Genomic DNA, 18,254 nt, shown 5'->3' on the forward strand with positions numbered 1-18,254 from the left:
AAAAAAACAAAAAACATTAAACAAGTAAAAATATTTTTAAAAAATATTATGGAGGCTATAGTCTATTTTAAAAAACAATATCTCCTTCAAGAACGATCATAAAATGTGTTTTCAATCGATATTTATTCAATAAGGGACCAGTTTTCCTACCTAGCGAAAAGGGACAAGTTTTCCGGGGTCGAGTTTTCCGGAGACGAGTTTTCCTAAATTCTTTAAAACTATATCCACCTCAGTATTTTCTTTAATTTTCTATTTTTGAGCGATTATCAAGACTCCCAAAATGTGATCCTCTCATGTCAGACATTTTTTTGTTCTAAATCAACACTCAAGTCTACCTTTTTTTTTAACTGAATAAATGCTTTAAAATAAGTAAAACCACTAAAAACTTACAAAGCTAGGTAAAAAAGAAAAATCAATTTTATTTTTTATAAACAGTAAACAAGTAAAAATATTTTGTTAAAATATTATGGGGTATGTAGTCTCTTTTAAAAACAATATCTCTTTCAAGAACAGTCATAAAATGTGTTTTAAATCAATATTTATTCAATAATAGTCCAGTTTTCCTACCTATCAAAAAATGGACCATATATATGTAGTGAATTTAGGAAAACTCGTCTCGGGAAAACTCGTCTCCGGAAAACTCGTCCCCTTTCGCTAGGTAGGAAAACTGGTCCCTTATTGAATAAATATCGATTGAAAACACATTTTATGATCGTTCTTGAAGGAGATATTGCTTTTTAAAATAGACTATAGCCCCCCCCCCATAATATTTTTAAAAAAATATTTTTACTTGTTTAATGTTTTTTTTTTTTTTTTTTTAAATAAAATCGATTGCCCGTTTTCTACCTAACTGGCTAAGTTCTTAGTGGTTTCACTTATTTTAAAGCGTTTAATATGTTCATACAAAGTTAATTACAATTTTTTTGTTTCTTATTTTAACGATGTTTTTTGGAGTCATAAAAACAATAATAAAAAACAAAACCAAAAAATTAAAAACTGGGAGCGTTACTTTTTTTGTTTTGGTTTTTTAATTATGATAGTTTTTTGTTGGTGCCGGGAAAACTCGTCTCGGGAAAACTCGTCTCGGGAAAACTCGTCTCGGGAAAACTCGTCTCCGGAAAACTCGTCTCGGGAAAACTCGTCCCCTTTCGCTAGGTAGGAAAACTGGTCCCTTATTGAATAAATATCGATTGAAAACACATTTTATGATCGTTCTTGAAGGAGATATTGTTTTTTAAAATAAACTATAGCCCCCACCCCATAATATTTTTTAAAAAATATTTTTACTTGTTTAATGTTTTTTTTTGTGTTTTTAATAAAAGCGTTTATTATGTTCATAAACGAGACTGCATATTTTTTTTTATATTAATATAAAAAGAATTTACTTATATACTGTTGTTTATAAAAGGGTAAAATCGATTTTTCTACCTCGCAGACTATGTTGTTTATTTAATTTATTTGGAATCGTTTATTTGGTAAAGAAAAAAAACAGAAAACAAACAAAAAACATGTCGAGTGTTACGGGAGAACGAGAAATAATGCCCGGTATATCACATCTTAGGGGGTCTTGATAATCGCTAAAAAATAGAAAATTAAAGAAATTACTAAGGGAGATTTGGTTTTAAAAAGAAAATAATAAATTTTAATATTTTTTAAAATATAATTTAGAGAGAGAGGGGGGGGGATAAAACCTATATCTCCCTTCGAAAAGCAACCAACAAAAAATGAAATTAAAAATATTCTTGATAAACGATAGCGGAGTTTTCAATAAAATTGATTAATAAATTTATTTAGTGATTACCTTTTCTCTTAATGATTGATTTTAGAATTTTGAAGTAAAAATTTAAAAAATTAAAAATTAGTTAACGAGAGATTGTTAGCACATGGCATCTCTCGCGCCAAAAAAATATTTCGTTTTTAATTTATTAGTTAATTTTTGCAAAATTTGACAGGACGACAATAAATGTTGATAATTGATAAAATCATAATTTTAAATAACGCATGAGTGCATTTGGTATGACAGAAAACAAAAACATAACAACAAAAAACTATCATAATTAAAAAACAAAACCAAAAGCGTAACGAAGAATAGAATCGCTCCCTGTTTTTTAATTTTTTGGTTTTGTTTTTTTATTGTTTTTATGACTCCAAAAAAACATCGTTAAAATAAGAACAAAAAAAATTTGTAATTAACTTTGTATGAACATAATAAACGCTTTAAAATAAGTTAAACCACTAAGAACTTAGCCAGTTAGGTAGAAAACGAACACTTAGAAAATCGATTTTATTTAAAAAAAAAAACAAAAAAACATTAAACAAGTAAAAATATTTTTTAAAAAATATTATGGTGGGGGGGGGCTATAGTTTATTTTAAAAAGCAATATCTCCTTCAAGAACGATCATAAAATGTGTTTTCAATCGATATTTATTCAATAAGGGACCAGCTTTCCTACCTAGCGAAAGGGGACGAGTTTTCCCGGAGACGAGTTTTCCCGGAGACGAGTTTTCCCGGGACGAGTTTTCCTAAATTCTTTTTTGTTGTTATGTTTTTGTTTTCTCTCATACCAAATGCACTCATGCGTTATTTAAAATTATAATTTTATCCATTATCAACATTTATTGTCGTCCTGTCAAATTTTGCAAAAATTAACTAATAAATTAAAAGCGAAATATTTTTTTGGCGCGATAGATGCCATGTGCTTACAATCTCTCGTTAACTAATTTTTAATTTTTTAAATTTTTACTTCAAAATTCTAAAATCAATCATTCAGAGAAAAAGTAATCACTAGATAAATTTATTAATCAATTTTATTGAAAACTCCGCTATCGTTTATCAAGAATCTTTTTAATTTCATTTTTTGTTGGTTGTTTTTCGGAGGGAGATATAGTTTCCCCCCCCCCCGCCCCCTCTCTAAATTATATTTTAAAAAATATTAAAATTTGGGTTTGTATTACTGTACACATAGATTCGAAAAAGTAGTTAAAAAAACAAATATATAACAAATAAATGTTATCAAAGGCAAGATAAGTTGGGTTACCCGATAAGTTACTTTTCTACCAAACTGGATATAATTCTCGTGTTTTTATTCAATTTAACATGTTTATTCAGCTCGAAAAACATGCAGTGTTTACCGATGTATTGGAAAATTCAAAATGGCGGCCGACTCTCTCTTAAACACGGTAAGTTCGGGAAAAGGTGTTATAAATAATAAACTAGACAAAATACTGTTAGAAATTTGCTCAATATATGTTACCGTGACATAACTTGACATATATTCGGTGGTTTTTTAATAGTATTTTGTCTGGTTTATTATTTATAACACCTTTTCCCGAACTTACCGTGTTAAATAGAGAGAGTCGGCCGCCATTTTGAATTTTCCAATACATCGGTAAACACTGTATGCTTTTTGAGCTGAATAAACATGTTAAATTAAATAAAAACACGAAAATTATATCCAGTTTGGTAGAAAAGTAATTTATCTTGCCTTTGATAACATTTATTTGTTATATATTTGTTTTTTTGACAACTTTTTCGAATCTATGTGTACAGTAATACAAACCCGAACGAGAAATAATGTCCGGTAAATCACATCTTAGGGGTCTTGATAATCGCTAAAAAATAGAAAATTAAAGAAATTACTGAGGGAGATTTAGTTTTAAATAGAAAATAATAAATTTTAATATTTTTTAAAATATAATTTAGAGAGAGGGAGAGAGAGTGGGGGGGGGGTTAAAACTATATCTCCCTCCGAAAAACAACCAACAAAAATGAAATTAAAAAGATTCTTGATAAACGATAGCGGAGTTTTCAATAAAATTGATTAATAAATTTATCTAGTGATTACTTTTTCTCTGAATGATTGATTTTAGAATTTTGAAGTAAAAATTTAAAAAATTAAAAATTAGTTAACGAGAGATTGTAAGCACATGGCATCTATCGCGCCAAAAAAATATTTTGCTTTTAATTTATTAGTTAATTTTTGCAAAATTTGACAGGACGACAATAAATGTTGATAATGGATAAAAATATAATTTTAAATAACGCATGAGTGCATTTGGTATGAGAGAAAACAAAAACATAACAACAAAAAACTATCATAATTAAAAACCAAAACAAAAAAGTAACGAAAAATCGAATCGCTCCCTGTTTTTTAATTTTTTGGTTTTGTTTTTAATTATTGTTTTTATGACTCGAAAAAACATCGTTAAAATAAGAACAAAAAAAATTTGTAATTAACTTTGTATGAACATAATAAACGCTTTAATATAAGTGAAACCACTAAGAACTTAGCCAGTTAGGTAGAAAACGGACACTTAGAAAATCGATTTTATTAAAAAAAAAAAAAAGAAAGAAAACATTAAACAAGTAAAAATATTTTTAAAAAATATTAGGGGGGGGGCTATAGTCTATTTTAAAAAATAATATCTCCTTCAAGAATGATCATAAAATGTGTTTTCAATCGGTATTTATTCAATAAGGGACCAGCTTTCCTACCTAGCGAAAGAGGACAAGTTTTCCCGAGACGAGTTTTCCCGAGACGAGTTTTCCCGGCACCATATGTAGTGGTGCCCGGAAAACTCGTCCATTTTTGCTAGGTAGGAAAACTGATCCATTATTGAATAAATATTGATTGAAAACACATTTTATGATCGTTTTTGAAAGAGATATTGTTTTTAAAGGCGACTACACACCCCTATAATATTTTTTTAAATTATTAAAAATAAAATATTTGGTTTCTTTGATAATACATAAGTGTTTTATTTCTTTTTTAGTTCCATAATAGTACAATTTTATTGGTATACATTTATCAAATGAAAAAATCCAATAAATAAACATTTAATATATAACAATTCAAAATTAATAATTGTTTGCAATGTTTATTTATAGGTGACTAATGCTATCCAAAAATTTAAAATAGAAATTTCAAATCTGGTTTAAAATTGTAATTATAAATAGGTCATGATGACCTATATTCAACATTGATAATTTATAACCACTTCAATGTCTTTTCTATGTAGAAATAATGTGGTATACGATAAAAAATGGCAATTTAGGAAAATGAGACAACGGAAAATTGAGCAATTGTTTCAGAGTAGGAAAATTAGGCAATTATGGAATAAATATTGATTTAAAGTAGTGAAAATTGTAACCTGCATTTGAAGCGTTGCATATTTATTGAAAATAAGAATTCCGTATATAAATGAGTACATTTAGAAGGCTAAAAACCACTTTTTTTTAGATAAAAAAATTTATTTACTTTAATCAAATCATATTTTGATACTATACATGTTTGTCAATGAACCATCTGATTTTTCTTTTTTTTCTTTTTCTGATTTGATTTAAGCAAATAAATTTGTTTATCTAAAAAATAAAAATGCATTGTCTAGCATTCTAAACATATTTATTTATATGCATAATTATTATTTTCAATAAATATGCAGCGTTTCAAATACAGGTTACAATTTTCAATTTATTCAATTTGCACGGCTAACATGATACCCTGCTGATGAATGTTCTACTTACCTTTTTTTTTTTTAAACAACAGTAAACAAGTTAAAATATATTTAAAAAAAAATATTATGGGATGTATATTCTCTTTTAAAGACAATATCTTCTTCAAGAACGGTTATAAAATGTGTTTTCAATCAATATTTATTCAATAAGGGACCAGTTTTTCTACCTAGCAAAAAGGGGTGAGTTTTCTGGGGACAAGTTTTCCTAAATTCGTTTTTTCATATAGATTTTATATATTTTTTAATTGATAGACAAATGTATAAACATTCTTGTAAAAATAAACTTTATTCAATTTTATTCAATTCAGTGGTACGCCAAACACAATTTTATCAAACCAAGTCAGTTTCGTTTAAGAAAAAAAGCCAACTTCCTCCTCGTTGCATAATTTTGATTTTTTTTTTTTTTTTTACATAATAAATGTGTTTACTCGTTAGACAAATGTATAAACATTCTTGTAAAAATAAACTTTATTCGATTTTATTCTTTCGAAGAAATAATTCAGCAGTACGCCAAACAAATTTATCCAAAAAAATTAGTTTTGCTTTACAATCAAAAATGACTTCAGCTCCATCATTGGATTTTTAAAATAATAAACGTGGTTGTGCATATATAATTTTATTTTTATTCACTAGATAAAAATTAAAAAATAAGTTTTTTTTTTTTTTTTCTGTAGAAAGTTGTTTTTATGACGGAATGAAATTTGATACACTGGCATACTTTTTGGCGTGCTGGCGTGCCAAAAAAGAATTACCGGCTTTTTCAACCCTGCATTAGTTAACCTTTCCAGCAACATAGCTAAAAGGACAACATGACTGATATTTTGATTTTCTAATCAAACGTTATCAAATAATTTTGCTAATCATTACTTTATTGGGTCAGGGTTAGGGTTAAAAATTTTAAGATTTTTTTTTTTTTATTAATTAACTAGGTGGGAGGGGACTGGCCTTACCTTTTTTTTTTTTATTATTACATTTTCACCCTAAAGAAGGCATATTGCTACTATGATGTGGGGGCTACTATCAGTGACATAAGTTACAGGGGTACTATGTAGGAAGTTGGGCAGCAAGATGTTTGTTCACATTACATTTAAACTTCTGCATGTCTACAGTTGGGGAAGCAGGGATCCGGACGGGAGTTCCAAAGTCTAGCAGTTCTGGGGGAGAAACTATTGAAGTAGAAAGCTCTCTCTCTTTTAGGGATCTCTACTGTGTAGGGGTGGGATTTAGCTGCTAGTCGGGTTTGTCGAGGGTATTTATGTCGAGGGGGGGTACAAGTCCCTGCTCGTAAAATATGCTTAAATATATTTTAATTCATGCAGATTTCATATTTATTATCACAGATTTAGTGTCATCCACATACAGTACTGTTTCACGCCACCCAACTGCCCAAATGACAGTCAAGGCTTCTCACGATTGCACTATACGGCTCCTGCTGAATGGGTAATGAATTAACGATGTTTTGGCATCGTCCAAATGCCTCTGCTCGATTTGTTTACACCTTTTTGCCGAGATTCTACAAGATAAATCTCAAAACAATTTACCGAAATCTAATTTGATTTTTACTGATTCTATGAAAATACTATTCTTTGAATTTCAGAACAAATGATTGGAATATTAGCAGTTGTAATTTTTTCTAAAATATGGAACTTCCTTCTTAAATCCCCCCATCCCGGGTAAGTATAAAAAGTATTTAATTATTTTTTTTTTTAAATTGAATCATTATTTCTTTCAGTTAAATCTTGGCTGCTTTTGTATAATTTTCAAATCACTGTAATATTTCAATGTTGGATATATATATATATATATATATATATATATATATATATATATATAAATGATGAGAATAATGGAACTAATATTCTGACGAGATAGAGAGATGAAAAAAGAACAAGCCAAGTCCATCAACGTTTTGTCTTTTATTGTAAGATTTCTTCTCGATGAATAAATGGAAGAAAATAAAATACCAGTAAAAAATTTGAAAATATATTTGTTGTGAAAAGAATGACTGTTTTATTTCAGAACAAAGCCAACCTCCAATATTTCCTCCTGTATCAGAAAACACACTATGTGATATACAAATATCTGTATGCAATGTTGCCAAGCTAATCAAAAACCTTGATTCCAGTAAAGTAGTAATACACACGGACGAAAAAACGCTTTGGATAATCACAGATTTCAAGGTAGTTCTACTAAAATAGCCATATTTTTTAAACCAAAGCACTTCAAGTCTTCAAATTACTACTGTTTTGTTCGGAAATGAATATACTTTCAAATGAATTAATAAATATGAATGTACATTATATATTTTAAGAGTTTTAAGCAAATAAAGTGATAAAAATGTGAACGTCATAAAATGGCGTTTTCGGTAAGGTTTTGTAATGACCCCCCCCTGTTTTCTAAAGGTCCGTACCGTGATTGTATGAAGAATTTCGTCATGAAATTTGGGAACCAATTAGAAGAGGTGTTAATCTTAATACTGTCAAGTGTCCGAAATATTTTTGACCATTTCTTTTTTTGTCGTGTTAAAAATAAGACTTTAATATGACGAGTATTGAACATTTTGAAAAAAAAATTCTTCGGACACCCAGTAGTAAGTAAATCAATCTTTTTACTATCTTTATCAATTAAAAGTATTGTTTTATGTTGAGTAGGACCGCGGTAATTGATAATTTAAAAGGACCTACCCGAAAAAAAAAATTGTTTCTATTTATCGAATTTGGTCAAATGAAGTTTAAGCAGCAGCAGCAGCAGCTCCAGCCTGTAGAATCAGCGATAGCACAGTTGTAAACAAACACGCGTTCTTTAATTTTTATTCAAGAACGAATTAAGAAAAACATGAAAATATGAATATAAATGTTCTTATATGTTTAATTAGAGCTATTTTGTTATCAGAATAACATTAGTTTAGAACTATTCGGTTTTCAGAATATATAATAACAACAATCCTAACCAATTCGGCATTATAAATCTGTTGCAATTTCTCACAAATCTCGTCAAATTTAAAAACATGGTTAAAAAAACGAAAACTTTTGTAGATATATAGCTTGCATGCACTTTTATTCTTTAAATTAGTTTTGAACAGCGAATTAAAACAATGTTTTACTGCGAACAGCCACAAATGTTTTTTTTCAAAATCAAAATAAGTATCAAAATCTCGTTTATACATAGATTCGAAAAAGTTGTCAAAAAACAAATATATAACAAATAAATGTTATCAAAGGCAAGATAAGTTACTTTTCTACCAAACTGGATATATTTTTTGTGTTTTTATTCAATGTAACATGTTTATTCAGCTCGAAAAAAATACAGTGTTTACCGTGGAAAATTAAAAATGGCGCCCGGCCTGACTCTCTTTGACACGGTAAGTTTGAGAAAAGGAGTTAAAAATAAAAAAAACTATACAAAATACTGTTAAAAACTCACCGAATATATGTCAGCCTATGTCACGGTAACATATATTGAGCGAGTTTCTAGCAGTATTTTGTCTACTTTTTTATTTTTAACTCTTTTCCCCAAACTTACCGTTTCAAGAGAGCCGGGCGGGCGCCATTTTAAATTTTCCAAAACATTGGTAAACACTGTTTTCAAGCTGAATAAACATGTTACATTAAATAAAAACACTAAAAAATTATCCAGTTAGGTAGAAAAGTAACTTGCTTTTGATAACATTTATTTGTTATATATTTGTTTTTTTGACAACTTTTTCGAATCTGTGTATAGTAATACAAACCCTCAAAATCTATATCAATATTCTTGAAATTTTAAAAGCAGTTAGAAAACACATCAAACTACAATTAGGAAGCTTTTTATTTCGTTATTTTTTTTTCTACTTATTATGCGAAAGATATTTTTACAACCTGCTCCAGCGTAGTATAAACGGACTATGGAATTAACACCTTCAACCTCGAAAATAGAAATCAACAAATTTTTGAACGCTCTTTTTGAAAAAAAGCTCTCTTAACTTCACCTCTAATACAAATTATGTGTGGCAAGTCTCCTCCTAAAACACTCTTTAACCCTAACAATAACACTAAGTTCGAGTGGCAAGCCCCCCCCCAACAAAATACCTCTGTAAGCCACATACAAGCATCTAAAACAAACAAACAAAAAATAGATCCTTCCTTAAAGAAAATACACATAAAAATAAATTGGTTAACTGTCCTAAAATGCTAGAACGGCCAGGAAATGATGAATTATTTTACATTAAATTTTTGTGAAACTAACCGCTCCCCCCTCTAATATTGTTTTTGTTAGCTTTGTCTCTGTCAAGTTTTCAGTATGTTCACACATAATTTTCCTTAGCCCTACAATTAATTCAAAGTCCGAATGGCAACCCTCCCCATATTCTCATTGCATAGAAACCCTCTTAAAACTACACATAATCATCTTAAAAAAAAAAAAAAAAAAGCATGCATATTTTCCCATAGAAAAAAAAAACAGTTAACTGCCCTAAAATGCTAGAATGACCTGTAATAGGAAATTATTTTACATTCAATTCTAAAATAATTTGTTTATCTTTCATTAAAGTTTTTCATGGCATTTTATACATAATTTCCTAAAAAGGTAGAATCACATTTTGGAGGGGTGGTCAGAAGGAGTTGAGTGGGGTTAAACAGAAGGTGTTAATCTACAATAATACCAAAGAAATATTGCAATATATTCATTTTTAAATGGTCTTATGTTTAGATTTAAGTGTTTTGTACATAAAGCACATTACAATTCAACTTTGAGTTCTCCAACTTCTTTTCTGTTTATGGATACATGGCATTTTTAAGGAATTGCTGCATATTTATGCACATTTACTGCAGATTATTAGGAAACCATAAACTTTGGGAGATTTTCAGTTGCATATTCTGATTCCTTGTACAAAAATACACTTATATGGTAAATTTCATTTCTTAGTCTTGTGTTTTAACAAAGATATGACATTTTTACTGAAAAAGTAGTGTAAAAAATGTGACGAAACACATATGGTCTTAAAGAGGGAAAAATATCCAAACGTGTGAGGCACAAAAATAGCCATAACTTCCTTAATTTTAATCAGATTTAAAAAATTTAAAAAGATTCTTTCTTAGCTCATCAAGCTCTTTCTATGCATACCAATATTGAAATATTTCAAGCTATTTCAATTTTTTCATGTGTATTCCTACAGTAAAGCAACCGGCCCTGACAATATTCCAATTATAATACTCAAAAAACTTCAACCAGAACTAGCACCCATACTTACAAAACTGTTTAAACGTTGTCTTAACGAGAATTGCTTCCCATCACTCTGGAAAATCTCATCAGTATGCCCTGTATTTCAGGTGATCGCTCATCCCTCTCTCAGTACAGGCCAATAAATCTCCTGTGTGTCATGAGTAAGTTGCTGGAATCTGTGTTAAATAGAGAAGTAATCAACCATCTCAGCAAAAAATAACCTTCTTAGTGACACACAATATGGTTTCCATTCTGCTAGATCTACAGCAGATGTGCTTACAGTTATATCTCATAGGATTAGCGAATCTCTCGGCAGAGGTAACCTTTCTAGGGCAATTGCTTTTGACATATCAAAGGTCTTTGATAGGGTATGACATAAAGGTTTACTTCACAAAATCTCCAGCTTATTAAATCATTTCTCTCTGATAGGTTCATAAGAGTAGTGGTTGATGGGCAGAAATCAGAAGCTCTCAGTATTAATGCTGGAGTCCCTCAGGGGTCCATCCTGGGCCCAACTCTTTTCCTGATCTACATTAATGATCTTCCAAATCACATCCTTACATCATTCGTAGACATTTTTGCTGATGACACTACCATTTATGGTAGCATATCTAAGACAGTAAACAACCAAGTTCTCTCCGATTCTCTCTCCTCTGATCTTGATCACTTTGTACAATGAGGAAAGGAGTGGCTGGTTACTTTTAATGCATCTAAAACCAAGCTTCTATCGTTATATCATCAACGTTCTGATCCCCATCTGGCATCAATTAAAATGAATGGCTCTCATCTTGGGGAGGTCTCAAGTTTTGACAAGCTTCTGGGCTTAACCTGTACTCCTGATTTTAAATGGAACACGTACATGAAATCTGTTGCCAAGGCCGCTGGAAAAATAGTCGGCTCCTTCTATCGATCCAGTAGATATCTCACTGCTGATGCAATTCTCTATCTATATAAGAGCCAGGTACGTCCAAGGATGGAATACTGTTGTCACATCTGGGCAGGAGCTGCTGTGTAACTAGAAAACCAAGCAGATTACTGTGGTGAGCATTAAAGCCACCAAATACGTGTACTTGTTTGCTGGTGTCTAGGGAGAGTGCTGCATCTATGCTATGACATATGTGTTGAGTGAGAACATTAGAAAAAAAATATAACTAGTGCTATATTGTAAAGTTAATTTAAAGCACATGAAATCCTCGTCTTGTGATTCTCATTTGGATTCCCTAGTCGAGAGGAAGGTATTAAAAATGTGGACAGCAACTCCATACATGTGTCCGTCTGAGTCCTTATGGCAAAGTGGGAGATAACTAGACATATTAAAGTGGTTAGAGGGTATCTGGGAGTGTAAGTCAGTTTTACTTAGCACTAAGATGTGAAATTTTCTAGAAGAAATGATTCTACAAATAAACTCACTATATTCATCTAGATTTTTTCTTTGTATCATTTTTTTTTTTTTTTTTATCGATCTGCTTTTGCCATTTTTATCTAAATTTGAATTTCAACGATTATCTACTTTAACATTTCTAAAATATTCAAAGCAGACAATACAACAAATCCTTAATTGTTATTAGTGCCTGGCATAAAAAGTGTTGCCCAACATAAAATGATCCCCCTCTTTGTGGCCCGTTGCAACGTTTTAGGACTGTTAACTATTTTTTTTTTTTTTTTTCTGAAAGGTTAATTCTGTATGTTTTACTTTTTAATAATTGATTTTGCCATTCGGATTTAAGGTTAGATAAAAAAAAAAAAACTAAATATTAGTTAATAACTGTCCTAAAATGTTGTAATGGCCCCAAAATGGTGGCTCATTTTAAATTTATGTGAAATCAGTTTCCCACCTAAACTTCTAAGATATTTTTTTTTTTTTCGAGGTATTTGCATGTAAGCACCTTTTTAAAAAAAAAAAAAAGGTAGAATCTCACTTGATCGGGGGTTAGAGTTATAGCTGAGTCTTCATCTATTTTGAAATATAAATACAGTTTCTTTTTAATTTGACAAACTTCTTAATGATTGTATCCAAGATTTTGATAAACTCATATTTTCATTCATATCTTTCCGTCAGTTCATTTATTATATTCCTGTTTCGCAATTTTTATTGTGCCATTTTTACATGACTTTTGATTTTCCTACCTTGCCAAAATTGACTAATTTTTCGGGCAACTTTACTTTACATATGAAAGCCAAGATTTTGATGAATTCGTTGAGATTTTCGTCTATGTTTTTCCTTTGTGCCATTTTCCCACCCTTTTTTATACATTGTGCTATTTTTGTCTCATATTTCCCCTTTATGTATTGCATCCAAGTTATGAGCTTTTCATTAGTATTTTTCCTTTGGCTGTTTTTTTTTCTATTTATCCATCTGTGCCATTTTTACTGTGCTATTTTTATCTAAATTCATAACATTAAGTCAAGAATAGCTTTTTTGTTTTTTAAATTTATTTTTAGGATTAGTTTTTTTTTTTTGCTTATTCCAGATTTCTTTGAATAAATTCAAATATCCTTTCAATTGGAGAAACTAGAACTCTAAAATTTATTTATTTATTCAGTGTTCCTATTTTTATTATTTAAACATAAATTATTAATTTTAAAATGAAAATATTTAATTAAAAAATATCTATACCACATTTTTAAATTTTTAATAGGTCATGTTGACCTATAATTATTCAAACAAACTGCAATTTATAACATCAAATTTTATAGAGCTAGAGCCAAAACTACCTAACTTTTAGACCTTATATTGACAGAGTGGTGATTTTATAACATTGTGGAGGCCTCCTTGGTATTATGTTTTGAAACCTTTAACAGTTTTGTAAAAAAAAAAAAAAATGCATAGATGGTTCCTGGATAATGAGGTAAGAAAATTATGCAACTATGGAATAAATATTGATTGAAAATGTTTTTTTGCTAGAACTGTTCTTGGGAAGGAAATAGCTATTAAAAGAGGCCAAATTTTCCCCCTAAAAAAATGCATTAAAAAAAAATATATTTTAAAATATTTACTTTTGTTTTGAAGCAAAACAAAGCAATTTTTCTAGGTTAATTGGTTTCCTAGATGTAAATCCAATTAACTCTCGTGATTATTAAAGGCAGAGCTGGTATATAGTCTATTTATTATTATACAAACATTATTGGTTACATATGTGCATACATGTTTCAGTGGAATCCCAATTCAAGGATAACACTTCATCACACCAAAAAAGAATTGATATTGAAACAAACAAATAAATAAATAAAGAAGTTGAAAACTAGAAACAAATGAACGGATAAAAAAATAATATAGAATAAAAAATAAATAAAATGAAAATAAATAAATGAATAAAACTTGTCAATAGGAAAATGAAGTCGCCACCAGAAAAGAAAAAACAACCATGGAAACCTAAAATAGGGAATTATAAGAGTATAATATTACTTCAGATCAAAGTGAAAACTTGAACCAATAAACAACCGCCAAGTTAAAAGAATACTAACACCTCCTCACTGCAACAGCTTAACCCACACTTCCCCCATCCTCCCTCAACCCTACTCCCTTCCTTCACCACACCTCCCTCCAAAACCCCTACTACTGCTCACATTCACAAAGTATACATACCACTTTCTTCCAGAACGTAAACCACGCCTTAATATTTTATAAAAACTAATATAACTTTGACTCCTGTTTCAATATCAATTCTTTTTTGGTTTTATGAAGTGTTATCCCTGAATGCGGATTTCACTGAAACATGTATGTACATATGTAACCAATAATGTTTGTGTAATGAACAAACTGGTGCCCAGAAAACTCGTCCCAGAAAAACTTGTCTCCGGAAAACCTGTACCCGGAAAAATCCCCCCTTTTTACTAGGTAGGAAAACTGGTCCCTTATTAAATAAATATCGATTGAAAACACATTTTATTACCGTTCTTGAAGGAGATATTGTTTTTAAAAGAGACTATGCACCCCCATAATATTTTTAAAATTATTTTTAACTCTTGCTTAAAAAAATAAACTTGATCACAGAGTTAAGATACGAAAAACGAAACCAAATATTTATTTAAAAAAATACTCTAGTTTTAACACTTTTTGTGTCATTATGAAACAAAAAATAAAGAAAGAAAACACGTATTATCAAAGAAAAGAAAGCAATTATTTTATTTAGAAAAATTAATTCAGTTTAAATAATTCTTGTGTTATTACAAAACAAGAAAAAAAAACACGGTCTTATGTAATTTTGGTACCGTGCTGAAATAATAATGTTATTTCGAAAGCCATTCTTAACATGGGGAGGAGAGGGTATCGTTCAAAAGTCATTTCAGGGGCACTTGTGCAGTACTTAAAAATATACAAATTTATTTTCTTTTGGAGATGGAGGAGGCTCGTTTTAAAACTATATCTACCTCAGTATTTCTTTAATTTTCGGACATTTTTTTTGTTAAAAATTATTTACTAAGTAATGTCGAGTACGACATTACTTGTTATTTCTTTTTAACTAAATAAAATATAAATAAGTTTAAACACCAAAAACTTACAAAGCTAGGTAGAAAACGATAACTTAAAAAAATCAATTTAATTTTTTTAAAACAATAAACATGTAAAAATATTTTTTTAAATATTATGGGATGTGCATTATTACCTAAAAATATACAAATTTATTTTCTTTTTTTTTTGGGGGGGGGGGCTCGTTTTAAAACTATATCTACCTTAATATTTTCTTTAATTTTCTATTTTTGAGCAATTATCCTCCTAAGACGTGATCCTCGTATGTCGGACATTTTTTTTTTCATGAGTAACACTCGACATTACTTTTTTTTTTTTTTTTTTTTAACTAAATAAACTCTTTAAAATAAGTTGAAAGACCAAAAACTTTCAAAGCTAGGTAGAAAACGAAAACTTAGAAAAATCAATTTAATTTTTTTAAAACAACAGTAAACAAGTAAAAATATTTTAAAAAAATATTATGGAATGTGTATTTTCTTTTAAAGAAAATATCTTCTTCAAGAACGGTCATAAAATGTGTTTTATTTCAATCTATGTTTATTCAATAAGGGACGAGTTTTCCTACCTAGCAAAAGGGTACGAGTTTTCCGGAGACGAGTTTTCCTAAATTCGAACAAACTATATATATATATATATATATATGGTGCCTGGAAAACTTGTACTCAGAAAACCCGCACCCGAAAAACTCCTCCCTTTTTGCTAGGTAGGATGGAGTCAAGATACGAAAAACGAAACCATATATTTATTTAAAAAAATAATTTAGTTTTAACAGTTTTTGTACCATTACAAAACAAAAATAAAAGAAAGAAAACATGTATTATCAAAGAAAGTAATTATTTTATTTAGAAGAATTAATTTAGTTTAAATAATTCTTTTGTTATTACGAAACAACAAAAAAGAAAACATGGTCTTATGTAATTTTGGTACCACGCTGAAATAATAACGTTATTATTTCGAAAGCCATTCTTAACATAGGGAGGGGAGGGTATCGTTTAAAAGTCATATTTAAAACTATATCTACCTCAGTATTTTCTTTCAATTTCTATTTTTGAGTGATTATCGAGATTCCTAAGATGTGATTATCTCATGTCAGACATTTTTTGTACAAAAGTAACACTCTGCATTACTTTTTTTTTTTTTTGACTAAATAAACTCTTTAAAATAAGTTGAACCACCAAAAACTTTCAAAGCTAGGTAGAAAACGAAATCTTAGAAAAATAAATTTAATTTTTTTTTTATAACAACAGTAAACAAGTAAAAATATTTTGTTTAAAATATTATGGGATGTGTATTCTTCTTTAAAGACAAAATCTTCAAGAACGGTCATAAAATGTGTTTTCAATAAGGGACCAGTTTTCCTACCTAGCAAAAGGGGTTGAGTTTTCCGGGGACGAGTTTTCCTAAATTCATATATATATATATATATATATATATATATATATATATATATATAAATATATATATATATATATATATAAATTTGCTCTCATTTACCAGTCTACTAATACTATTAAGCAAAGAAAAAGTTTCTTCCATATTTCTCCCTATCTGTCAAAAATCATTATCAATGAAAATTTAGATACAGGATAAATACTTAATTTCTTTTATATCATTTTTTTTTCTTTTTTCAACCACCATAAACTGCATATATGTATATAAATGTTTAATTTACATAAAGATTCCCCCTATTAGTATATGTAGCCCTAAACATTCATTGACTATCCCTCTTAAAGTTGAGCCTCTAGGTCTCTCTGCCCCAATTTTAAATCTCATATCGTCGGATTTATCCATTTTAATAATCACACACACACGCACACACATACATAATCACAGGTACATACATCATAAAGATTACGTTTCTAAATTTTTGAGATAAGGATTGATTATTTGTATTTTTTAGATTATTCTGACTACTGTTCTCATCTTCAGCGTTTCAGTTGATGTCATTGACCCACTTCAAGTACATCTTGTCGAACTCAGGAATCTTTCTGTCAAACAAGAAATTGGCAGATCTAAGTGGTTACTGTAAAGTAAAAAAAACAAAAACAAAGCAACCAAGATGAGAATCATAGTCGACATAATACAAAAAAAAAATTGTAAATCCTCATCTCAAAAATATACATTCATCATATTCAAAAAACCGGACCCAGAGTTATTAATATAAAGCAAAACAAAAAAACTTGGCGCCATTTGCATTTTAAATTTCTAACAGCTGTGTTCGTTGGGAAAGATGGTAAACATTTTTACACTATTCACCAATATCATCCAGTGTGAATGCACCTGAAGATGGTCAGGAGTTACTTCGACCAAAATGTAAAAAAAAAAAAATTAAATGAATAAAAAAAACAACATACATCATATAAAAAAAAAATCTTTAAAAACTGGAAGGAAGCTTTCATAGATCTTCAGTCAGGACAAGGACCTAATACTACCTGCAAGTTACAGACATTACAGCAAATTAAGATACCTATGCGGTCTTCCTAAGATTCATAAAGACAGCATGCTATTAAGACCCATTGTCAGCACCTAAGGTTCAGCATCTCATTCATTGAGCCGATTTTTGGTAAATATAATCACCCCAATCATAGTCAAACCTCTATTATACATCAAGAATTCAGCTCACTTTGTGGAAATAATCAACAGTGATCCCATTCATTCCAACCAGATAGTAAGTCTAGATGTAGTGAGTCGGTTCACAAAAGTACCCACCGATGAGACTTTGGACTGTCGTATGGGACAAGCTGACTTCTGATGCCTCACTGAAGGAACGTACTTGCATCCCAATTGATAATATAATGGAGATGTGTGAAAACTTTGTGATGGAATCTAACATATATCATCAGGAAGAAAGTCTGGCAATGGCATCACCTTTATCTCCAGTACTGGTCAATGTCTACACGGAATATCTCGAGGAAAAAGCATTAGAATCAACACCACTTAGGCCAACAATGTGGCTACGATATGTTGATGACACATTCATAGTCTGGTTCCACCAGGAAGATGTCCGAACATTACTAGACCATGTGAACTCTATCTAAATCCAACTATACAATTCATGATGGAAAAAGAA

General features: G+C 29.7%; 1 protein-coding gene across 4 annotated transcripts in view; it reads left to right on the top strand.

The window, feature by feature from the left end:
* The window catches only part of LOC145268307 (protein ARV1-like), a 90,020-nt gene that overhangs the window by 48,180 nt on the left and 23,586 nt on the right, over positions 1–18,254 (top strand). For 3 of the 4 annotated variants that reach the window (XM_080123762.1, XM_080123763.1, XM_080123764.1), the window contains one exon: positions 7,112–7,187. In XM_080123762.1, coding sequence (XP_079979888.1) covers positions 7,112–7,187 — 76 coding nt within the window. Of the gene's footprint in view, positions 1–7,111; positions 7,188–13,454; positions 14,354–18,254 lie in introns of those variants that run through there. The other variant, XM_080123765.1, reaches the window with a different exon arrangement.

The sequence above is a fragment of the Euprymna scolopes genome, chromosome 43 (genome assembly GCF_053919585.1).
Source record: "Euprymna scolopes isolate OS-2025 chromosome 43, ASM5391958v1, whole genome shotgun sequence".
NCBI lineage: Eukaryota > Metazoa > Mollusca > Cephalopoda > Sepiida > Sepiolidae > Euprymna > Euprymna scolopes.